The 24,716-nt window shown below is 58.3% G+C and overlaps 1 protein-coding gene across 1 annotated transcript; it reads left to right on the forward strand.

Moving 5' to 3' along the window:
- Positions 1-91: 91 nt before the first annotated feature.
- Positions 92-24,716, forward strand: IFT172 (intraflagellar transport 172). The gene is made up of 48 exons (XM_079968412.1): positions 92-238; positions 424-567; positions 1,683-1,795; positions 2,160-2,199; positions 2,711-2,776; positions 3,005-3,084; positions 3,216-3,303; positions 4,009-4,223; positions 4,326-4,449; positions 4,579-4,674; positions 6,523-6,684; positions 6,936-6,989; positions 7,198-7,301; positions 7,395-7,480; positions 7,587-7,699; positions 7,812-7,979; positions 8,067-8,203; positions 8,898-9,005; positions 9,378-9,462; positions 9,669-9,761; positions 9,854-9,931; positions 10,024-10,272; positions 10,716-10,794; positions 11,129-11,249; positions 11,451-11,595; positions 11,685-11,774; positions 13,748-13,845; positions 13,950-14,085; positions 14,159-14,275; positions 15,973-16,115; positions 16,375-16,468; positions 16,552-16,616; positions 16,732-16,912; positions 17,065-17,174; positions 17,741-17,870; positions 18,130-18,228; positions 18,355-18,464; positions 19,539-19,602; positions 19,951-20,037; positions 20,450-20,566; positions 20,961-21,071; positions 21,619-21,738; positions 22,035-22,130; positions 22,805-22,864; positions 22,955-23,053; positions 23,209-23,362; positions 24,392-24,483; positions 24,566-24,716. The coding sequence occupies exons 1-48, from the start codon at positions 200-202 to the stop codon at positions 24,653-24,655; spliced, it is 5,250 nt and encodes a 1,749-aa protein (XP_079824538.1). The 5' UTR covers positions 92-199; the 3' UTR covers positions 24,656-24,716.

The raw sequence follows: 24,716 nt of genomic DNA on the forward strand, positions 1-24,716 counted from the left end.
CCCCTGCACGAGCCCGGAAATCCCCATCCAGATGGGGGCGGGCGCCACTCTATGCTTTAGTTGATCTCTGTGCCTCGGCGCGCCCTTCCTCCTTCCACGCCGCGCGGCGCTGGCGACGTCATCAGAGGCGGCCGCTTCCCGGGGCGGTTGCTGGGGCAACGGGCGGAGACGCCGCGCGGCCTGCGGGGACGGGAAGGCGATGCAGCTGCGCCACGTCCGGACCCTGCTCACCCCGCAGGTGGGAGGCGCCCGCCCGGCCCCGCCAGCATCAGCCTCCGGGCGGGGGGCGGCCCAGAGAGAGGGCCGGGCCAGGCGGGGAAGGGGGTCCCGGGGCGGGGGGGGGGCGCAGAGTGGCCGCTCCGGCCTGAGCGGCGTCGCTGAGCCTCGGCATCTTCCTCCTCCTCCTCCTCCTCCTCCTCCCAGGATGGGGCCGCCAAGGTCACGTGCATGGCGTGGGCCCCCAACAACGCCAAGTTCGCCGTCTGCACCGTGGACCGCGTGGTCCTCCTCTACGACGAGCACGGCGAGCGGCGGGACAAGTTCTCCACCAAGCCCACCGACCCCAAGGTAGCTCAGCCAGCGCTTCCCCCCCCCCCGCGACTCAGGCTCCGGGCCCTGCTCAGTCCCAAGGGGAGCCGCCATCGGAGCCCCCGGGAGACATGGCTCTGGCAGCTGAGCCCTTTTCTCAGCCCCGGTCGTTGTTGAAGGGGGTGACCCCCAGAGCCTCCGGGGAACAGGTCCCGACTCAAGCCCCTCAAGGAAAGAGACACACAGAGCAGGCGACTTGCCCTAAGCCAGGGTGCCCCCCCCCGCCCCAGATATGGCTGAACTGCACACTGGCTGTGCCCCACACCTCAGGCTGGTGGCAGTTTGGAGTCCAACAACCCTTGGCGGGCAAGGGCTGCTCCCCATCCCTGACCTCAAGAAGGGGCTGCTGCAGAGCCTGTGGGTTCAGTCTTGAGCCCCAGGGGGTGGTTGCCAGCTCTGGGCTCCTTTGGGAGGTAGGACAGAAACGGAATTTTAAAAAATGCTCCTAGTGTCACCAAACTGTGGTAACTTGGTTCTTTTGAAATCCGGAGAGACAAGTGATATCCCATATGCTATAGGACTTTCAATAAGACATCAGAGACCACATCTGGGTTTCTACACCTTTCCTGTAACATTTATTTCCTATAGTCAAGTATACATTAATACATTGGTACCAAGAGGTTCAAATACTCACATTCACACAAATACTCACACAAGTGGCAGTAATTCAGCTGATAAGCAATGGCAGGAGAAAAGTGTTTAATGGCACTGGAGCTATTGGGTCTTCCTGTACCTGGAGCCGGTCAAAAGACAAAACTGTCATTGGGCAACACAAAACTGTGGGGTGAAGGTGTTGATGTCTCCCAGCCCTCAGGTCAAGAGCAGCTCCTGAACTCATAGCTTGCCGCCAGCCACACGTGTGTGCCCTCGGCTGCCCTGACCCTCTGCTGGAGGGGGCAGAATGAACCCCACAGCCCTCCCAAGCCCAGGGACACTTCAGTGACAGTTGAAGGCAGTAGGAAGTAAACTTGCAAAGCGACTTAAACCAAATACGCAGGACTGCTCCCTGTGGCAAGGCTGGCAGGTGAGTCTGTGGAGTCTCAGAATGGGCCAGCCTCACTCCCGCCCTTCCCCTGTGTCCTCTCGTTCCCTAGTATGGCAGGAAGAGCTATGTGGTGAAGGGCATGGCATTCTCCCCAGATTCCACAAAGATTGCTGTTGGGCAGACAGACAACATAATTTTCGTCTACAAGATTGGGGAGGAATGGTAAGAGTCTGCATGGTGTGGGGAGACCAGTCTGGGGTGGCCCCTTTCCCCACTTCTTTCCACCCCCTTTCCATCCCAAGAGGATGGAAGAGTCCAGCATTCTGCTCTCACAGTGGCCTTTTCCTGCCTCAAGGACAGCGCTGCCTGCACTCGCAGCCCAGGTGGCTGTTGCTGATGGAGGCTTCCTTTCCTCTCTGGAGCCTCACTTGCTATGGGGCAGAGTTGAGGGGGCGCAGTGCTGCTCTTGACTGCTAGATGCTTTGCATTATCTGATGCAGTGGGATGCCTTAGCAGCCCTATGACATGTTTCCTAGAACCACAGTGGTCTTTGAGGATGACTCTTTTTCTGTTTGCTCTTCTTCAGGGGGGACAAGAAGGTGATCTGCAACAAATTCATTCAGACGGTAAGACCCAGCCCCCAGTCTCCATGTGCCTGCGGAGACCCTCAAGGCTGCTGTTGGGGCCTCCTCATCTCCAGGTTTTCATTACTGGGCAGTTGGGAGTTATCAAACTCCAAGGGATGTGCCCAGTGGCTGCAGGATGGTTCCCAGTTACAGAAAACATGAGCCTTTCACCCAAGAACTCACCAACAGAGTTGCAGATAAAGCTCAGTCCAGACAAGCCAAGGCCAAGCGCAGAGAACCAGTCTTGGTCCCAACGTGACTCAGAGACAAAGTCTCTCCTCTCTTCTCTCCTGTCCTCCTTTTTTCTGCTGGGCAGGACCCCCACTCTCCTGTGGTGCTGGAGGGGAGGGGGCAGCATCAAAAGGGCTCTGTGAGAGAAGCCTCCTCTTCCAGACACCTCCTTCAGAGGAGTCAGGTGCCTCTTTGCAGCCCCATCAGAGGTGGAGCTGGGCCTCCTCCCTGCCTCCTTTCCCCCTCCTGACCCCCTTCTTTTTGCCCTGTTCCCCACCAGAGCGCTGTCACTTGCTTGCTGTGGCCGGAGGAAAACACCATTGTCTTTGGGCTTGTTGAGGGCAAGGTAGGAGTGGCCTGGCTGCCGGGCTTCCACCTCTTAGCTCTTGGAGTGGGAAAGAGCCTGCCTGGAGCCTCCTGCAGAGGGGACCCTCCATCTGGCCCTGAGGTCTCCTGGGGCTCCGTCTTCTCCCTGGCTTGTTGCCCTGGAGGGAGTGTGGGGTTTTGGAGGTGCCTCTCCTCTCGCTTTGCTCCCTTGCACATCAAAGGCTGACCAGACTTTTCTCTCTGGCAGGTTCGCCTGGCCAACACCAAGACCAACAAATCATCCACCATTTATGGGACAGAGTCCTACGTCGTCTCCTTGGCCTCCAAGTGAGTGTGGGAGGGTGAGGAAGCCCCACGGGGCAGCTCTGACCCCCCCCTCAAGTCTCTCTGAACTGAGGGCAAGGCCCCACTGGGGCTCCCTGGTGACCTCCTTTTGTCTTCCTTCTGCTGCCGCACAGCATCTCAGGGAAGGGAATCCTCTCTGGACACGCAGACGGAACCATCGTGCGCTACTTCTTTGACGATGAAGGCTCTGGGGAGTCGCAGGTGCAGGCAGGAGCCCCTTTCCCCACCAACCTAGACCAGGCCTGCGTGGAAACCAGGGCAGGGGGACTCATAGAATTATAGAGGGAGAGGAACCCCAAGGCCACCCATCTAGGCCACCCTCCTGCAATGCACAAAATACACCCAACCTCTGCTTAAAAACCTCCAGTTAAGGAGACTGGTCACACTGGCTGCCTCTGAGGCATGGAAGGGCACCAGAGAGCACCTTCGGTTTGGGGAGGTGTTGTTGAGAGAGGAAAATTATTCCCAAGCAGCCGTTTTGCTGAGGTGGGGGGGGAGGGGCTGCTTTCAGCAGGGAGCAGGGAGCTCATGGGGGTGGCTGTCTCACACTTGTTTCAAAGCCCTGATGTGCTCTTTGCTTGTGCCAAGCACTCAGGCAGCCCTTTAAATGAAGTGGGGGGAGATTAGTCCCAGCAAGGCTGCCCCCGCCACCCTCCAGCAACGCCTACTATCACACTAAAGTCTTTCCTGCCCTCCTGGTTTTCCACCTGCACCTAGTGCTGCAGTGCAGGCCTCCCCTGGCATTCAAAGAAGCAAAACCCCACCCCCTGGCTGTGCTAGGTGGGGAGAGCAGAGAGTTTGCCGCTGCCTAGGGGTCTCAGCTGGCTTTAGCACCAGGGGGAGCAGATCTTTTTCTCTCTCTGGCTTTTCATTGCTCCCTGTTTCTTGCTCCTGGTGCCTGGACAGGGCAAGCTGGTGATTCACCCCTGCCCCCCCTACGCCATGGCCTGGGCCTCAAACAGCATTGTGGCCGCCGGCTGCGACAAAAAGATGGTGGCCTACGGGAAGGAGGGCCACGTCATCCAGACCTTTGACTACAGCCGGGACTCTTCCGAGAAGGAGTTCACAGTGGCAGCAGCCAGCCCCGGGGGCCAGTCCGTGGTCATCGGCAGCTTTGACAGGTGCGGCTGAGCCAGAGGGCCGGGACGGGGGGTGGGCGTTGTGCTGGGGGGCAGGCCTGTTCCCCCTCGGACCCTCACTGCCTGCCCCCTTGATTTCCCCAGGCTGAGGGTGCTGAACTGGAGCCCCCGCCGGAGTGCCTGGGAGGAAGCCAAGCCCAAGGAGATCCCTCACCTGTACACCATCACCGCCTTGGCCTGGAAGCGGGACGGCTCGCGGCTCTGCGCGGTGAGTGGAGCAGGCTGCCTCCTCTGCCGGATCATGCCCACTTGATGCAGCTTCCCTGCAGGGCGTCTCGGCTTGGCGGGCAGGAAGGGACTGAGGGGTTGTGGGCTGAAAAGGTTTTTGTTCCTGCAGGGCACCCTCTGTGGCGGAGTGGAGCAGTTTGACTGCTGCCTGCGCAGGAGCATTTACAAGAACAAGTTTGAGATGACCTACGTGGGGCCTAGCCAGGTATGTGTTGCGGCCGTAGGGTAGTGACTTAAGGCTGCAGTGGTGGGCTCTGGCCATGGACTGTGGGGTGGAAGAAGGGGGAGGGGGCTGCTGAAGAGCACATGGCTGCTGCTGGAGGGAGGGAGGGAGGGAGGGAGGGCAGGCGGGCAGGTTGCCCGGAGAAAGGCCTGCCCTGCTCCTTTTACTCCTTGCTTCTCTTACTCAGGATAAGTGTAAGAAAATGTTCTCTAAGCAAAGGTCGGTTTTCCTGCAGACCAAGATGGAAGCAAGGTCCTTGATTTGCCAAGGGCCCGAAAGAGTGATCAGCAAACTGCAGAGGCTACACTCTGTTCCGAAAAATTGTATTAAATACAGTTAGTGAGGTCTGAGCCAATTTTCGGGAAAATAAAAGCTGTGTCCATCCAAAACTGTTCATGAGCCAAATATTCAGGCCCAAGAAGGTTGACTCAAAATGAGTAAGAGCCATTTCCCAAACGGAGGGAGGAGCAAGATCAAAGCAAGAACTCCAGGAAAGGGCCAGCTGGGCTCCAAATCTCTGAAAGATGCCCGTCCAGCTTTGTTCAAAAGTCACCCCTTTCTGAGGTTGTAGCATTGAGTGCAGTTTTTTTCCTGATCCTCCTTTGTAACCCCAGATTTTCTTCATTCTTATTTGTCCATTTCTCTCACCAAATTTCAGGCTTCACTATTTTCTTACTAAAACATTACTTTCTTTGCTTTTTGCCTCGACTAATATTGTGTTTGGATTTTTCTGGATCCTGTGGCACACATCTAAGACTCCGAGAGCCCTTTCCCTGGGATTTGATTGGTAGCTATGTTCTTCTCTTAAACTCAAAGGCAGCTAATTAAACTAATTAGGGCAGCTGGGATCATGGAGTCAGCTTATTAATGAGAGGGCTGGCAGAGTTTAGCTGGGCCATTGTAGGATTCATTTTAATCCTGTATGTTGTGAACCTGGCATGTAATAGCTACTTAATCATTTCTTTCTTTCTTTTTTTTTATAAAATATTTATTAAAGTTTTCAAAGAGTTATCTAAAATAGAAAAAACAAGAAAGAGGAAAAAAATACATACAAAACACATACAATAACAAGTATAATTTCAATCCCTTATATTCATAAAACTTACTTTCCCGACCTCCTCATACCTCCCCTTCCTGTATTCCAATCTCTAATTGAATCAATTCAGCAAATCCTTCCCCTAATTTCTGTTTAACTTTTAATCGTTCTTTTCTTAATACCTAATCATTACAGCTGAAAACCCCTTAATTTCTAAATCAACATCGTTCTACTTAATCATTTCTTAGATTCTCCCCTCAAGATGCATTTATGTATTATGTGCTCTTAGTTTTCCTCTTTGATATATTGATTCTGTCTTTCATAAACTAAAATGCAATCACTAGTCTTCTGCTGATGTAGTTAAAGTAAATCTTTCTGAATGGATTATAGCCCCTCAGGCTTCATTTGGCCATTCCCCCTCTCGCTCACTGGGGCAAGTGAAGAGCCTCACTTCTAGTCCCAGCTGCTTTTCCAGGCTGGAGCCCATAGAAGCTCCTGCTGCCACCAGGGTGATAATTTTTAAGGTGCCACAGGAATCTTCTTCTGCTTGGCGTTTTCCTATATGACTCAAATTTAAAGTATACCTTTAATAATAGAAACAGGAAACTTGTGGAAGCAGCTGTCTCCTCGGAAGGAGGCTGCCTCCTCCTGGCCCCAGAGCTGCTCTGCCCCTCCTGTCAGCCAGCCTTGCTTTCCTCTGGGCTGCAGAGCGGGGAAGGGACTGCAAGTTGCCCTCCTGTGTGCCGGGGAGGAAGGAGAGGATCTGAGTTGTGTCACCCATCCCCCTCTCCCAGGTGATTGTGAAGAACCTCTCCACCGGGATGCGGGTCGTCTTGAAATCCCACTATGGCTATGAGATTGACGAGGTGAAGATCCTGGGGAAGGAGCGCTACCTTGTGGCTCACACCTCCGACACGCTGCTCCTGGGGGACCTCAGCTCCACCAAGCTCAGCGAGGTGAGCATCCTGCGCCTGCGGGGAGGAATTTGGCAGGCTCCCAATGGGCTCCTGGGGTCTTCACGCAAGAGAGCCCAGAGGACTGCAGACACGTGGGGCGGCTTGGCTGATGCACAGCTTGGTGGGAGGGCAGTGGGGGTCTCTGGGTCTGTCTGGCGGGGAGTGGGCTGGGGGATGGGGCAGCCTTGCTGAGACGTGGTGTGGCTGGCCTGGAGCTCATGGGCACCTGCCCTCTCCCCTGTCTCTCTCAGGTCGCCTGGCAGGGATCTGGCGGGAATGAGAAGTTTTTCTTCGACAATGAGAATGTAAGTTGGCAGGGCCTGCAGTAGTACAAGGAGAAGCCTTTTCCTTCCTTCCAAGGATGAAGGTTTTGGCTGGTCTGCAAGGAGAGCAATGGTATTGGGGGAGGGTAGCCCCGTGGGTTGCTCTGGGGGTTTTCCCCTACACCGCAGGGCCTCTTGTGGGGCAGGGGTGGCTCCTTTCTTCCTTCTCCCAGCCTCTCCTTTTCCCTAGGTCTGCATGATATTCAACGCAGGGGAGCTGACCCTGGTGGAGTATGGGAGCAATGAGATCCTGGGTTCCGTGCGCACTGAGTTTATGAACCCCCATCTCATCAGGTGAATGAGGAGGCCCTCTTTCTCCCATGGGGAAAAAGAAGAAGAGGGAGCAGTGCTCCCCCATGTATTATGTCCTTTCTCTCTCTCTCCCAGCGTCCGCATCAATGAAAGGAGGCAGCAGGGAATGGAGGAAAACAAGCGTCTGGCTTACCTGGTGGACATCAAAACAATAGCGACAGGTGAGCGAGGACCCCCTTCCCCAAACTCCCCACCCCCCTGGCAGTGCTTCAGGCTGGCCCCAGGCACCTCTCCTGAGGCACCTGCCTTTTCTCTGCCTCTTCTCAGTGGACCTCGTGGGCAGCTACAATATTGGCACCGTCAGCCACGACAGCAAGATTGACTGGCTGGAGCTGAATGAGACCGGGCACAAGTTGCTCTTCCGGGACAAGAAGATGAAAGTGAGCGGGAGGCCAGGGGTGGAGGGGGGGCTGAAGGCACAGAAGGCCGGCGGACTTGCCTCCCTCCCCACCTCCACTGATCCTGCGCCTCTTCTCCCCTGCCCCCCCCCAGCTGCATCTCTATGACATTGAGAGCACCACCAAGACCAGCATCCTGAGCTACTGCTCCTACGTGCAGTGGGTCCCCGGGAGCGACGTCGTGGTGGCCCAGAACCGGAACAGCCTCTGCGTGTGGTACAACATTGACACCCCCGAGCGAGTGACCATGTTCCCCATGAAGGTGAGGCGGCTTCTGTCCCGAAGGGCTGAGAGGGCCTGGGGTGGGGCAGAAGGCAGGGCTTAAAGCCTGGGGCTTGGCTCCCGGCAGGGCGACATCGTGGACCTGGAGAGGAGCAACGGCAAGACGGAGGTGATTGTGACTGAGGGGGTCAACACCGTGTCCTACACCCTGGACGAAGGGCTGATCGAGTTTGGCACCGCCATTGACGACGGCGATTACCACAGGTGGGCGGCTGGGAGAGGAGTCTGGGGGGGGGGCTGCGTCACCATCAGGAAGCTGGAACCGGCCAGGGAACAGTCCCTGGCCAGGCCTTGGCAGAGATGGAGCAATATGGGAAGATACAGAAGGGGTGCAGACCAAGGAATAGATAGACTCCTGTAAGCCGCCCATCTGGCTGGAGAAATCCAGCCAGATGGGTGGGGTATAAATTATTATTATTATTAAAAAGGATTGTGGAGTATTACCTCAATATATGATCACATATAGTATAAAAAACCTTTAACTATGATCATCTCAAATATATCATTAAGTTGATAGTATTGTAAACAATCAGTTAATAATTATTATAATCCTCTTATATCTTCAAACCTTTTAAATTTCAGCTCATGATCTATTTCCATTAATAATTCTTTATAAGATACCCAGTCATTTCTCATATTTGCTTTTTTTAAGGATATCCCATCCAGTGGGTTTGAGCCACCAGGTTGTTTTTTGTTCTCATAAAATTTTACATTTCCCCCATACTTCATACACCGCTTCCCTTACTACATGATTCAAAAAAAGGTTTATGAACTTTCAAAAAGCTTTCATAATGAATTCATGGGGGGGGGGGGAGGAAGGAAGCTGCTTTGTCCAGCTGAACTTCCCCCTCCCTGTTAGTGGCCCCGATCCTCACCCCCTTCTGCCTTCCACTCCCAGGGCTGTTGCCTTCCTGGAGACGCTGGAGATGTCTGCCGAGACGGAGGCCATGTGGAAGACGCTGAGCCGCCTGGCTCTGGAGGCCAAGCAGCTGCACATTGCAGAGAGGTCTGTGGGGAGGGGGGAAGAGGCCTGGCTGGCCCCAGAGAGCGGCTGGCAGCCCAGCGGCAGTGAGGCAGCAGCCTGTGGGCTGGTCGGGGGATTCCTCACGGCTCTCTGCCCCCTTGCACCAGAAAACGGCCTTGCTTAGTTCTACACACCAACCAGGCGTCCTGGGACTCTGCTCATCCTCACCTCCAAAGGGAGCTGCACCTCTGCCCAAGTCACCCACTCAGTCGTGTTTCTGTGTGGGGCAAGGATGGGCGAGCGGACCCCGCCCCACACCCTTCCCCATTGCTGCTTCTGCATGAGATTAAGGCTGCACAAACTGTCACATGACCCCCATGACAGTGTCTCTCTCCGCCCCCGCCACCCACCCAGGTGTTTTGCTGCTCTGGGCCACGTCTCCAAGGCCCGCTTCCTCCACGAGACCAACGAGATTGCTGACCAAGTGGCCAAGGAATATGTGAGTGGGTCCCGGGGTGGGGTGGGCTGCCCCTTTGCGCCCCTCTGTGCCCCTCCCCAGCCTCGCCTCCGTCCCGCAGCCCCCACAGCCCCTTTCCCTGCCAGGAGGTGCCTGTGCTGCCCCGTGCCCTGCCCTTCTTGGCCACGGCAGAGCCCCCGCCCCCTGCCCTGGCGTCCCACCTGACAGAGCTGCCCGCTTTCTTCTAGGGAGGGGACGGCACAGACTATTACCAGGTGCGTGTCCGCCTGGCCATGCTGGAGAAGAACTACAAGCTGGCAGAGATGATCTTCCTGGAGCAGGTGAGCCCAGAAGTGGGCAGGGGGTGTTTGTGGGCAGCTCCAGAGTCCCCCATCCCCCCCCCTCACGCTGGGCTGTCTCCTCTCCTCTCCAGAACGCTGTGGAGGAAGCCATGGAGATGTATCAGGAGCTCCACATGTGGGACGAGTGCATCTCGGTGGCCGAGGCCAAGGTAGGGGGGCAGGTGTTTGGGGAGGGGGCCACTGGGGAGCCGTCACAGCCAGGCCCCTTGTGTGCTGCCACCCTCCTTCCCTCTGCCCACAGGGCCACCCTGCGCTGGAGAAGCTGCGCCAGGGCTACTACGAGTGGCTACTGCAGACCCAGCAGGAGGAGCGGGCGGCGGAGGTGCAGGAGGGCCAGGGGGACCTGCAGGCGGCCATCGGGCTCTACCTGAAAGCAGGGCTGCCGGCCAAGGCGGCGCGTCTGGCCACGGGCCGGGAGGAGCTGCTGGGCAACACCGACCTGGTCAACCGCATCGCCACGGCCCTCATCCGCGGGGACCTCTTTGAGCAGGTGAGGGCTGAGAGAAGCTGCATGGAGGGGAGACGCGGGCGCCTGCAGACTCGCTCCCTGCTCCACCCCGGAGCCCTTCTGGCAGGGGCGGAGGAATGGGTGTGTGGTGGGGGCAGGTGCCCCAGGTGTCACCACTGAGGGGGGTGACAAAATACCGGGCAGCATTCACCGCGGGGCCTGCAGCGTACCTGAGCCACGTGTCTCTCCTGGGAGTGACGCGGTGGCTTGGGTGCCGGCAGGCTTCGCGCTGCCCCAAATGGCCTGCCTGCCGCTGCCTCCTTAGTTGTAAGGCAGTGAGGGGAGGAGGCAGGCAGACTCCTCAGAAGGCATGCGGAGCGTCCTGCCCCGGCTGGCCCCACCCTCGCCCCTGGGCACAGGGCACGTGCACCACCCCAGCCCCTCGCTTGCTCACCTTTCTGTTGTTCCCCCCCCCCCCGTCTCAGGCTGGGGAGCTCTTTGAGAAGATCCGGAACCCCCAGAGGGCCCTGGAGTGCTACCGCAAGGGCAGTTCCTTCCTGAAAGGTATTGCGGGGCCTCCCCTGGCCAGCTCCAGTGGGTGGGCGGGCATTTCATATATTTATTTAAAGTTGACCAACACCTTTTCCCCTGAGCGAGGCAAAAGAAGCCAACAGAGTCCTTGGGCACAGCTCCCCCTCCCTTCAACCCGAGGAGGAACAGCAGTGGAGGCTGCTGGGTCTGGCCTGTGATTTGCAGCTGTGGCCCCTCCTGCCCAGACTGGCTGCCCTGCTTTCCCCAGCCCTGGCTGCCTCTCTGCTCCCTGGAGTGCTAGTCCTGGGCCAGGCCCCATCCTGGCCCCAGGCTGCCTGCCCATGTCTCCGTCTCCCCCTCCCTGCAGCCGTGGAGTTGGCGCGCTCCGTCTTCCCCGCCGAGGTGGTGAAGCTAGAGGAGGCCTGGGGGGACCACCTGGTGCAGCAGAAGCAGCTGGATGCTGCCATCAACCACTACATTGAGGCCAGGTACAAAGGCAGCTGGGGTGGGGGCACTCTGCCTGCTGGCCCTGCAGCCTCCCCCTTGCAGCTGGCAGGGCCTGGCCTGGGCTCCTCTCTCCTGCCGTGGGAACCTGGCCCTGGGGAGAAGCCTGGCCTCTTCCAGGTGATTCCTGCCTTGCAGGGGGGTCGACTGGGGGGCCCTTCCAATTCCTCGGTTCCACGATGCAGGTGCGCCATCAAGGCCATTGAGGCAGCCATTGGGGCACGGCAGTGGAAGAAGGCCATCTACATCCTGGAGACGCAGGACAAGAAGACGGCCAGCAAGTATTACCTCCGCGTCGCCCAGCACTATGCCGCTCTGCAGGAGTATGAGGTGAGAGCCTCCTCCCTAGCGCCCCGAGCACCAGCAGTTGTCCTGTGGGCAGGAGCCTGACAAGAACCTCCTTCCTCCTCCTTCTCCAGATAGCGGAGGATCTGTATGTCAAGGGAGACCACAGCAAGGAGGCCATTGACATGTACACGCAGGCGGGACGCTGGGAGCAGGCGCACAAGGTGAGGGTTTGCGCTCGGGGGACCCATCCCACTCGGAGGCTCCGGCTGCAGATGGCCATCAAAACCCACAGATCCGCAGCCAGGCCTTCATGGCAGGCAGTGCAGGAGTCACAGATGGTGTCCTTTGGCTGTTCCTTGAACTGCAGCTATGAGGCCCTCTGGAATCATAGACTGGTAGAGTTGGAAGGGACCCCCAGAGTCATCTAATCCAGCCCCCTGCAGGGCAGAAATCACAACGAAAGCACTGAGAGACCTTGCAGGGTCTCCCTCTATTCTGGTCTCTGGGAAGCAGAAGGAGAAGGAAGGGGTGGCATTTAATAATAATAATAATAATAATAATAATAATAATAATAATAATAATAAATTTTATTTATATCCCGCCCTCCCCAGCCGAAGCCGGGCTCAGGGCGGCTAACAATAATCAAATAATCAAACAATCAAATAGTCACACATTCAGAAATATTTCATTATAAAAATTTGTTGTTGTTGTTGTTGTTTAGTCGTTTAGTCGTGTCCGACTCTTCGTGACCCCATGGACCAGAGAACGCCAGGCACTCCTGTCCTCCACTGCCCCCCGCTTAAGCAAGATTCTGTGCAGGTTGCCAGAGGAGGGAGTCAGGCTGAGCCCTGACCAAAGGCCTGGTGGAACAACTCTGTCTTGCAGGCCCTGCGGAAAGATGTCAGGTCCCGCAGGGCCCTAATCTCTTGTGACAGAGCGTTCCACCAGATTGGAGCCGCAGCCAAGAAGGCCCTGGCTCTAGTTGAGGCCAGCCTAACCTCTCTGAGGCCTGGGACCTTGAGGATGTTATTATTTGCAGACCGTAGGTTTCTCTGTGGGGCATACCAGGAGAGGCGGCCCTGTAGGTACGAGGGTCCTAGGCCGTATAGGGCTTTAAAGGTTAAAACCAGCACCTTAAACCTGATCCTGTACTCCACCGGGAGCCAGTGCAGTTGGTATAGTACTGGATGAATGTGATCTCGCAGCGAAGACCCCATAAGGAGTCTCGCCGCGGCATTCTGCACCCGCTGGAGTTTCTGGGTCAGTCTCAAGGGCAGCCCCACGTAGAGCGAGTTACAATAATCCAGTCTGGAGATGACCGTCGCATGGATCACAGTGGCTAGGTCAGGGCAAGAGAGATAAGGGGCCAACTGCTTAGCTTGGCGGAGATGAAAAAATGCCGCCTTTGTTATAGCTGTAATCTGCGCCTCCATAGAGAGGGAGGTATCAAAGATTACACCCAAACTCTTAACAGACGGTGCTGGCACTAATTGCACCCCTGCAAGAGATGGGAGTTGCCCCCTCAATCCCATATCGTCCCGCCCCAGCCAGAGGACCTCTGTCTTCGAAGGATTTAACTTCAACCGGCTCCCACGTAACCATCCAGCCACAGCTTCCAGACATCTCGCCCGTGTGTCTGGGGCCGAGTCAGGATGGCCATCCCTCAACAGATAGAGTTGGGTGTCATCAGCATACTGATGGCAGCCCAGCCCAAAACTCTGGACAAGCTGGGCGAGGGGGCGCATAAAGATGTTAAAAAGCATTGGGGAGAGAATCGCACCCTGAGGCACTCCACACACCAAGGAGTGGCGCGATGACAATCCCCCCCCCCCGAGCGCCACCCTCTGTCCCCGACCAGAGAGAAATGAGCGCAGCCATTGAAGGACTGTGCCCTGGATCCCCACGTCGGCAAGGCGGTGGTCCAGGAGTTTGTGATCGACCATGTCGAAGGCTGCTGACAGATCTAGAAGAATCAGCAGCCCTGACCCGCCTCGATCCAGCTGCCTGCGGAGATCATCTGTTAGGGCGACCAGAGCCGTCTCGGTCCCATGACCAGCGCGGAAGCCGGACTGGCTGGCCCTGTTTGCCCCAGTGGCGGGCATTCTTGGGGGTGCTCTTCTCTCCTGCGGGTGGGGGGAGGCGGGGGTCCCTCTTTCCTTCTGGCGCCTGCTCCCAGCCCCGACTCTCCTTGCAGCTGGCGTCCAAGTGCATGCGGCCCGAGGACGTCTCTGTGCTGTACATCACGCAGGCCCAGGAGATGGAGCGTCAGGGCAAGTACAAGGAGGCCGAGAGGTGGGTGCTGCGCAGGCTCCTTGCTGGGGTGGGGGGCCCACACACCCCTCCTCCTCCTCCTCCTCGGGGGCCTCGCCCTCAGTGCCCAGCTCTGCCCTCCCCAGGCTCTTCATCACGGTGGACGAGCCGGACCTGGCTATCACCATGTACAAGAAGTGCAAGATGTATGATGAGATGATCCGCTTGCTGGGCAAGTACCACAAGGACCTGCTCAGCGACACTCACCTCCACCTGGGCAAGGTATGTAGAAGACAGCGAGGGGGGCAAGGAGGAGCCAGGCTCAAGGGGCGTCACTGGCTTCTTTGTGCCCCAGGAGCTGGAAGCTGAGGGGCGCCTGCAGGAGGCGGAATATCACTACCTGGAGGCCAAGGACTGGAAGGCGAGCGTCAACATGTACCGCGTCAACAGCATGTGGGACGAAGCCTACCGGGTAAGCAAGGGCAGCTCCCAGCATGCACTGCTCCACGGGGGCAAGGGGCTGAGCCATCGCTCTGACCCAGAGCGGTCCAAACGGAGTGTCGCGACACGTTAGCGGGTCTGCTGCACTCACCAGCGGAGCTAACCGGGGGTGGGGGGGGCGCACTAGGCAGCACGTGGGGGGAGGGTGGCACAGCTCCAGGGAGGCAAGGCCAAGCTGCGCCCGGCTGCCCTCTGGGCTGCTGCTGGTGGTGGCGGCGGCTCTTCCTCTCAGCCTGTACTTGCACCACGTCCCACCTCTGGGCTGGGCGAGAGGGCAGAAGAGCGAGAGGGCTGAGGCCGGGGCCGGGCCACGATGGAGGCCTGGGGAGGAGGTGGCTCTGGCACTGCTCTCCCAGCCTCATATGACAGCTAGGCAGTTCCACTCCTGGGTCATGCCTGGCGGGTGTGTCTGTGTGGAAGCAGCGGAGGGGAGAGGAAGCGGCTGCATATCTCCGCCCCCCCCCCCCGCTGGGCTGTGTGTTGCACAATGGCTCAGCACCGCCAGGCTGAGCACTCCCAGGCCAGGCTTGCCGAGGGGTGGAAGCGATGGAGGGGAGAAGCAGCAGTGGGGGCAGCATTCCTTTCCTGCTGCTCCTCTCCCCAGCTGTGCTCCCTCCGTGCCGCCCCCTGGGTGTCCTCACCCAGCCGTGCCTGTGCCCGCCCGTCCCAGGTGGCAGCAGGGTGAGCTACGCCAGTGGCAGCGGGATGTAGATGTGTCATGCGAAAGCTCCCTTCTCACCTCCTGGGGCTGGAAAGGGGTGAGGTTAACCTCCACTTTGCTAGGAAAACTGAATTGCTGTGTTGCAAAATGATGCGTGTCTAGGGAGTGTGCCACCAACATGAAAAGTTTGGCTAGCTCTGCTCTAGCCTGTCCAAAGGGGGTGTTGGAGGAAAGTTGGTTCCCGTGTCCCTCCCCCCCCCCCCATGCCCTGTACAGGCTTACTCCTGGGGGGATTTATTTATTACTATTATTTATTAATTGTGTTTACTGCCCTATGCCTATAGACCTCATGGTGGTTCACAGCATAACTGAAGGATTGAGGGTTAATTCGTAGATTACACCCTCCTATGTGTGTGGGAGGAATACAAAAAGTCAATGGGCTGTGAAGCATTTTAGCAGAGTAAAACACTTAAAGGTTTTGCAGTTTGCTAAAGCTTAGGAATTAGGCAATTGCACCTTTTTATCCCCTTTATTTGTGGTCTGCTGACCTCTATCTCTTCACCCCTGTTGCAGAGAATGAGCCATTTGTTTTTAGCAAGATAAACAAACAAACAAAAAGGTTTACTTACTCAGTGCAGGCAGCAAATGCAGCAAAGCAGTATGCAGAAAAAAAGAGCTGCAGCAAAGCACGTTTGCTTAGCTTGGAAGTGTGGTGAAAAGACAGTCTCCTGAGAGGCGGAAGGAAGTTAAAGGATTATCTCGTTGGTTACAGAATTCCTGCCCAGAGAAGGCAAGGAAATTGGGTCACACAGAGGGTCCTTTCTGGGGAGTTTCAGAACTCTGTGCTCTTGCCCTCTGCTTGTCTAGCAAAACATAGTTGTGATTTGGCTGCAAACCCCACAGAGAGAGGCGGGTGGGAGGCCTTCCATCCTGCCTTGGGGGGCAGTGAGTTGGGGGGCAGGAAGCTTGCTGACCTGTGGCCTCCTTTCTGCCCTGGTCCGAGACAGGTGGCCAAGGCTCATGGTGGGGCAAACTCCCACAAGCACGTGGCCTTCTTGTGGGCGAAGAGCCTTGGCGGGGAGGCCGCCGTGAAGCTCCTCAACAAGTTTGGGCTCCTGGAAATGGCCATTGACCACGCAGCCGACAACAAGTGAGTGAATGGCCTCAGCTGCGAGTCCCACATTGGGGGTTGGGCTGGATGACCCTCAGGGGTCCCTTCCAGCCCTGTGACTCTAAGGCAGAAGGGCTTCAGTGCCGTCTTCTGCCCACATGGCTGGGTAGGGCAGGGTCCTTCCAACACCCACCAGTGGCCCCCATGACCCTGTCCTCCCTGGGGCTGCCTCCCAGCAGGGGCCTGTGGGTGGTGGCTCCACTGCCCAGCCCCTTATCTTCTCCTTGCTCCTCCTTAGCATGTTTGACTTTGCCTTTGAGCTGGCCAGGCTCTCCCTGAAGCAGAAGCTGCCAGAGATCCACTTCAAATATGGCTCCTTCCTGGAGGATGAGGTAGGAAGGCGGGGGGGGGGGGAGCTGCTCTCTTGGGCAGAGACAGAGGCTAACCCCCCCGCCCCCCGCCCCTCTGCATGTAGGGCAAGTTTGAGGAGGCTGAAGTCCAGTTTGTGAAGGCCGGGAAGCCCAAGGAGGCCGTTCTGATGTGAGTGCCGCCCCCGTCCCCCAAGACGCCTGGCTTGGCCACCTGGGAGGATGCCCTCTGTGGCTCCTCTCCCGGCCGCCTCTCCTTCCCGCCCTGACCCTGTGTGCTCCCCCAGGTACGCCCATGCCCAGAACTGGGCGGCCGCTCAGCGAGTGGCCGAGGTGCACGACCCGGACAGCGTGGTCCTGGTGCTGGTGGGCCAGGCAGACGCCGCCTTCAAGCAGAAGGAGTTCCAGAAGGCCGAGGCGCTGCTGCTGCGGGCTCAGCGCCTGGACCTAGCCGTGAAGCACTACAAGGTAGCGGGCTGAGGAGGGTGGGGAGGGTCCTTTCTCGCAGGGCACCGTTGCTCTGGGGCAGCTGCCTTCCGAGGTGGCGTCTGGTGTCTCCCTCCTCCCCAGATGCTGAGGCCGGAGGGGATCCTGTGACCCTGCCCTGGCTCTCTCTCCAGGAGGCTGCCATGTGGAGTGACGCTCTGCGCGTCTGCAAGGAGTTCCTGCCGGGAGACCTGGAGGCGCTGCAGGAGGAGTATGAGCAGGAGGTGGCCAAGAAGGGGCCCAGGCAAGCAAAGCCGGGGGGCGGGGAAGGGGGCATGTGGCCTGGCTGCCCAGCTGTTCCCAGGGGACCCCCAGCCCCCTCAGCTAAAGGCCTGCACCCAGTTGCTGCTCTGGGGTCCAGCAACTGCACGGCCCCCTCCTCCACCACTGAGGCTGCCTGATTCAGGATACTGCAGTGGCCCCCAACGCCTGTGATGAGTGCCTGCCCGGGGAGGCTTTAGTTGCAGGCCCTGCGTTTCCGGGGGCTGGACTAGATGACCCTTGGGGGACCCTTCCAACTTGACAGTTCTGGGCGTTCTTGTTTCCACCTAAGACATCTGTGTGACTCAAGGCAGCATACAAAAATGTCAAGCCTCCAACACGGCAAGATTAAGAAGGGAGCCGAGGAGGGCATGGCAGAGAGCCTGCCCTGAAACCCCTTGAACCTGTCCAGGGCGAAGGTTCCTGAAGTCAGTGAAGAGCCGCCCTCCACAAGTCTGCTCTTTTGGGGGGGTGGGTTGCAGGGACCCCCAGCTCTTCTCCTCCTCTCCCCTGTCCTCGGGCGTTGATTTGGGTGCTGTTGGCCGGCAGGGGCGTGGAGGGGATCCTGGAGCAGGCGAGAGAGTGGGAGCAGGCGGGCGAGTTTGCCCGGGCCGTGGATTGCTACCTGAAGGTGCGGGATCCCGGAAACAACCCCCTGATGGAGAAGTGCTGGATGAAGGTGCGTGTTGCTCTCGCTGCAGGATCCGTTCCCTGCCAGGCCCCATGGGGGCCTCTGGAGCCAGAGGGCTGTGCCCAACTCACCTCGGGAAACGGTGTCCTCTCCTTCGCCAGAGACTTTTAGCAGAGATTGGGCGACAGTCTGTCCGAGATGCTGTCACTGAGATCCCTGTGGTGCAGCGGGTTGGACTAGATGACCCTGGGGGCCCCTCCCAACCCCACAGGTCTGTGATTGTGCCTCCCCCCCCCCCCACTTGCAGGCGGCTGAGCTGTCCATCAAGTTCCTTGGCCAGCCGCGGAGCATCGAGGTCATGCGGCTGGTGGGGCCCCAGCTGGTCAGCATTGGGAAGTTCAACGTGGTAAGGAAGGGCCAGGATTTGCAGGGGCTGGGCATCTCTTGGGGGAGGGGGCTGGCCTGGGATGAACCATGGGGGGGGCCTCCAGACTCCTGGCCCCGGCTGAGCCCCCCACCTCTGCCCTCCCAGGCAGCCGAGCTCTACCTCAACTTGGACCTCATCAAGGAAGCCATAGATGCCTTCATGGAGGGAGAGGAGTGGAACAAAGCCAAGCGGGTGGCCAAGGAGCTGGACCCCAGGTAGGCTGGGGGGGGATCCCCCAGGAAACCCCCTTCCCTCTAGGCCAGCCAGGTAGCCCTCAGCGTCCTCCAGATCAGGGTGTCTGACCTATTGCTGTTATTATTTATGAAATATTCGCCTATCGCCATATGAACTGGGGGGGTGTTGCACTGTTTACTATGTTACATATTTTTGTGTTTTTATTATTGTAAACCACCCTGAGGGCAGTATAGCATTTAATTTACTTCTACTACTACTACCACCACCACCACCACAGTGGTACCTCGGGTTACATATGCTTCAGGTTACAGACGCTTCAGGTTACAGACTCCGCTAACCCAGAAATAGTACCTCAGGTTAAGAACTTTGCTTCAGGATGAGAACAGAAATTGTGCTCCGGTGGCACTGCGGCAGCAGGAGGCCCCATTAGCTAAAGTGTTCAGGTTAAGAACAGTTTCAGGTTAAGAACGGACCTTCAGAACGGATTAAGTTCTTAACCCGAGGTACCACTGTACTATTATTAATTGGTTGCTTTTTCTTGCCAAAGACAACTCCAAGTGACTTGCAGAGAACAAAATCCCACATAAATACATTTAAATGAAAACAACGCACACACCCCTTTGAAATAATATGTAAAAAACACCCTGCGAGAGCCCACAGATAGCTTAAGGCCAAAGGGCTTGGAGAAGAGGATCGCTTTTGCCTGGCTCCTGAAGATCTGTAGTGAAGGTACCCAGTGAGGCTCCCTGGGGAGTGCATCCCACAATTGGGGAGCCACCACAGAAAAGGCCCCTTGTCATGTTGCCACCCTCTGGACCTCTCATGAGGAAGAAGGGCTTGGATGACAGTCGCAGGGTCTGGGTTTATAGTCCTGAGCCGTTGAAGAGCTGCGCATGGGGTGGGGTGCCCAGCAGACCCCCTTGCTTCCCCTCCGTGCTTTACTTCTAAGAGCTGGGGGGTGTCTGGATGGCTTCCTGCCTGCTCCAGAGGGCCCAGCCCTTCACTTAGGGGCCCAGAGGCTGGGTTGGGCCCCAGGTAGCTGCAAGGGCCCTTCTCTGCCCGCCTGCAAGTGACAGCCCCTTCCCCTGCGGCAGGTACGAGGAGTACGTGGATCAACACTACAAGGAGTATCTCAAGGACCAGGGCAAGGTGGACTCGGTGAGATTGGGGGGGGATGATTTCAAACGCACAGCCAGCCCCTCTTGTTCCCTGGGGGGCTCTGCATCCCACACATTCAGGCTGCAAATGGCTGAGAGCTTTCTCCAAGGGCCTCCTAAGGAACTGACCCCAACCTGCCCCACATGCCCCTGGTGGTGGGTTTTGAGACCTGCCATGGGAAGAGCTGCGTGGTTAACCAGCCAAGCCCAGGGTCAGGGCCTTTCAGGGGGGTCTTTGTGCCAGAGCAAAAGGTGGCAGCCTCTGGGTTGGCTTTGGGGAGGCTGCCCACCCACCAAGGCCCAGGCTGGTTTGGCCCATCTGCTCAGCGCTTCCTTTCCCCTCCGGCAGTTGGTGGGAGTTGATGTCATGGCTGCCCTCGATATGTACGTGGAGAGGGAGCAGTGGGAGAAGTGCCTGGAGACAGCTGCCAAGCAGGTATGGGGCAGGGACCCAGAGGGGTGGATGGGGGGGGGGGGCGCTTGCCTTCAGCAGCAAACCTGCCTCTGCTTCTCCTGCAGCCAAGAGCTGCCACCCAGCAATACTGGCCGGTGTCTCCACCCGCTATTGTGGGGCAGGCAAGGTGCTGGGATGTGGGGCAAAGGCCCACAATCAAGGGGCTGGGAGTAGGCTCCCTCCTCTGGGCTGCGGGAGGCACAACCTCTGGCCTCCGACTTCCCACATCAGAGCAGCTGGGAGCCTGGGTCACTTGCGGGGAGGGGTTGGCCAGTCTTCCCCTTCTCCCCGCCCCCAGGAAAGTGGAAATGCTGAGCATGGACCCCACCAGCAAAGAAGGGGCCTGGCCTCTGCCCCTCGGAGCCCACCGTGTGTCCCCCTCTCCCCCTTGCAGAACTACAAGGTGCTGCACAAGTACGTGGCCCTCTATGCCACCCACCTCATCCGCGAAGGATGCTGGGACAAAGCTCTGAGCCTCTACGTCCAGCACGGCGCTCCCTCCAATGCCCAGGTAAGTGGAGACCTCCGGTAGGCTCTGCCTATGGGAAGCCTGGCCGGGCAGCCCTTGGCCTGTGCCCATGACAGGGTTGAGTCGCAAGAGGCACAGGCAAAAGGAAGCCTGCCCAGAGGGGCCTGGTGGCCCTGGGGCAGCCTTGCAGCATCCTTCTGGCTTCTCCTCTCGCTAGGGCAAAGGGGAGCTTGGCTGTGCCAGCCCAGGCTGCCATGGTCAACGAAAGAGATCAGAATGACAGGTGGGTCCTGCAGCAGTGGGGCAGGCAAGGGGGCAGCCCCACCCAGGACAGGCAGTGCACCTGAGCCCCAGAGCAGAGACCCTCCAGCAGGGCAGGGTCCCGTCTCAGTGGAGCTGCCCCCGCCTCCCCTCTCGCTCCTTCCTTTCCCCTCAGAACTTCAACATTTACAAGCGGCTTTTTGTGGAGATGGTGAACGTGCCTGGCATGAACTGCGCAGAGGCCTATCACAGCTGGGCCGACCTGCGAGACGTCCTCTTCAACCTGGTGAGAGCGGCGGCGGCGGCAGCAGCAGCTGCAAAAGTGCCTCAGGATGGGCTGGGATCTGGCTGGGGCCGGGGGGCAGATCCTGGGTGTCCCCCCCCCCCGTTTAAGGTTCTCCACGGCATCTTTGGGGTGAACCGCCTTCCGGGCCAAATGGGGACCTCTGTAGGCCTGCCAGATGGAGGTTCCTCCCCTGCTGTGGGTTTGCTTCGCTCTGGGGGGGGGGGGAGAGCATCCAGGTTCCCACCAAACACGTTCTGCTCTGAGGCAGAAAATCCTGTCCCAGAGTAATAGAGGGACCCCCGAGGGTCATCTAGCCCAACCCCCTGCAATACCCCCACTTTGGGCAAAAGATTCCTGCACAGCAGGGGTTGGACTAGATGACCCTTGTGGTCCCTTCCAACCCTGCAATTCCATGATTCTGTGAATACAGCAGTTGCAGTTGCTGCTTGTATTTCTTGGCCCTCCCGTTGAAGGCAGCAAAGGGGTCCTCCCCGTCCCCGACTGCCCTGCCTTGTGTGCCAAGCCCAGGGGTCCCTTCTCCCCACAGTGTGAGAATATTGTGAAGTCCAGCGAAGCAAACACGCCGGCGCACGAGGAGTTTGAGACCATGCTGGTGGTAGCGCACTACTATGCCACGCGGTCAGCAGCCCAGAGCATCAAGCAGCTGGTGAGAGAACGACACAGGCCTAAAGAGCGGGGAGAAGGGGAGAAGGTCTTGCCCTCAGCTCTGGTTTTCTCCCACCCCAGAGGAAGAGAGGAAAGAGCCAGGCTGTCAGCTGCTTCTCCTCCCATGAAAGGAGGTTCACATCCTGCGCCGCAGCTCTCCCCTGGCCCAGAGTCCTTTGCTCCCGAGGGCCAGAGGCAGCCAGTTGGGTCCAGGGGACCTTCCTCCAAGGTGGGAGGCCAGTGGGGTGGGATCCAAGCGATGGGGAGGGAGGGTGACGACTGTCCCTTTGCCTCCAGGACACTGTGGCAGCCAAGCTCTCCATTGCCCTCTTGCGCCACACGGAGCTCATCCCCGCAGACAAGGCCTTCTATGAAGCCGGGTCGGCAGCCAAGGCAAGAGAGGCGGGGCAGGGGGCGCCTGGGTCCAGCGGCTGGGGGTGGGGCTTTGGCCAGTCAGCCCCATCCTCCCCTGAGGGAGCCCAGAGAGCCCAGTTGGGGACCCAAGAGGCAGTTGCCTCCCACTGGCCTTTCCTTCCACCCTCTGAGCCACACAGCAGCCATCGGAGCCAGCCTCTCCTGGTCCCCTGTGCCCAAAGACCTCCCTCCAGAGCAGCCTCCAGGGCCCAGTGGCACCACCCCAGCCGGAAAGGACCCTGGAGCAGCTGCAGCTCCATTCAACTCCTCCACCCTCACCTATTCCCCCCCCCAGCAGGTGGAAAGAATTTGTGTGCTGTGACGGGATGAGGACGCCCGCCTGCCCCCGGCACCCCCATTCTTAGCCCCTGCTCCATCTCGGGGTTTGGGCGGCTGCCCAAGCACTGCTGTTCTGAGGTGGCTCCTTCCCCCACCTTTGTCTGCCTGGCCCAGGAGCCTCTGATCTGGCTGCCAGGCAAGGGATGGGGTGGAGCCTGGGACCTCCAGCACAACCAGCGGGCAAGAGGGCTTTGGGCTGCCCCCAATATCCCTCCGCCCTCCCCGCCCTCCAGGCTGGCATCCCTCAGCTGGCAGCATCAGGGGCAGGAGGGGCAGCCAGAGCAGCCTCTCACGCTGCCCCTGTCTCCCTGCAGGGCGTTGGGTGGGAGAACATGGCCTTCATCTTCCTGAATCACTTTCTGGACCTGACGGACGTGAGTGTTTCCTTTGGAGGCGGCTGGGAAGGGGGCTTGGGGGGGGGACGGCCTTGGTAAGAAAAAGGCCTTCCTGTGTCTGCTTCCCAGGCGATTGAGGAGGGCTCTCTGGACGCCCTGGACCACTCCGACTTCCAGAACACAGACATCCCCTTTGAGGTGCCACTGCCTGCCAAGCAGCACGTCTCGGTGGGTGCCCAGCGACAGCCGGAGGGAGGGAGGGGGAGGGAAGGTGCTCCCTGGGGGGGACACAGAGGGGAAGGCAGCCCTGCACCCCACCCTGCCCTTGCCCTGCGGCCTGCCTGCATCTGAGAGGCCCCTACACTCCCCCCCCCCCATGGCAGGAGGAGCAGCGTGAGGAGACCCGCGACTGGGTCCTGACCGTGTCCATGGACCAGCGGCTGGAGCAGGTCCTGCCCCGAGACGAGCGCGACACCTACGAGGCCTCTCTGGTGGCAGCCAGCACCGGCGTGCGCTCCCTGCCCTGCCTGATCACAGGTGAGGGGGAACAGGACCCTCGCAGGGGACCCTGGGGGCCACCCAGCCCTGCCCCCTGCCCCCTGCTCCCCAGGTGGCTGGCTGGCTGGCTGGCTGGCTAGCTGGCTGGGGGTGGCCACTGCTGTGCCCCCATCCTGTAAGAACATAAGAGGAGCCTGCTGAATCAGGCCAAGGACCCACTTAGTCCAGCATCCTCTTCTCACAGGAGCCAAGCAGATTCAAGCCCCAGAGCAACACTCTCCCCTCCTGCAGTTTGCAGAAACTGTGATTCAGAAGCATCCCTGTCTCGAGCTGTGGAGGCAGAGCAGAGCCATTGTGGCTGGGGGCCTTGGAGAGCCTTTTTTTCCTCCATGGATTTGCCCCGTCCTCTTTCAGAGCCATTCAGCTTAGTGGCTGCGGCTGCCTCCTGCAGGAGGGAGTTCCACACTTTAACTGTGCTCCCCGTCCTGAATCTAACAATATTCAGCTTCACCGGGCATCCACAATTTCTGGTGTTGTGAGAGAGGGAGAAAAACTTTCCTCTGTCCCCCATGCCATGCATTTTATACCCAAATCATCTCTGCCTGCCTTCAATGCACTGAGAGATTAGCTGCTTGCAAGTGTGTTTCCTTGAGCCTCAGTCAAGGGATGATAATAATAATAATAATAATAATAATAATAATAATAATAATAATAATAATAAAAAATTTTATTTATATCCCGCCCTCCCCAGCCAAAGCCGGGCTCAGAGCGGCTAACATCAAATGTAAAACACATTAACATAAAATCAGACAATCTATTAAAATACATCCTCAAATCAGATCAGGATCAGAATAAAATCCAATCAGATGGCAACCCGCAGATTAGGTTGCTGGTCTTCTGCGAGTCTCTTGGGGAGGCCTCCCAGCCTGAGCCAGAGAGGGGGTCCACACCATCTCCATGCGCAGAGCCCAGGGGCAGCAGCTGTCCCAAGGGAGCTGCCATTGTTGGGGGAGAGCTGTGCCCTGTCATGGCGCCCCCAACTGGTCTCATCTCCATGCCCCTTGCCAGGCTACCCTGTGCTGCGGAACAAGGTGGAATTCAAGCGCCCTGGCAAAGAGGCCAACAAGGAGAGCTGGAACAAGTTCTTGATGGCGGTCAAGGTGAGAGGAAGAGTGGTGGGGGGGGGGTCCAGAGTCTGGCCTGGTCCCTACCCTGCCCTGACTTTCCCGCCCTCTCCTGCAGATGTCCCACAACCCCTCGTGCCAGGACGTGCTCAAGTTCATCAACCAGTGGTGCGGGGGGCTGCCCGGCACCAACTTCTCCTTCCAGTGACGCAGCCAGGACCTGACCCTGGAGCCTTCCTCCTTTCTAATTAAATGCTATCGTTTCTACA

The sequence above is a fragment of the Podarcis cretensis genome (genome assembly GCF_951804945.1).
Source record: "Podarcis cretensis genome assembly, chromosome: 3".
NCBI classification, from domain to species: Eukaryota; Metazoa; Chordata; class Lepidosauria; order Squamata; family Lacertidae; genus Podarcis; species Podarcis cretensis.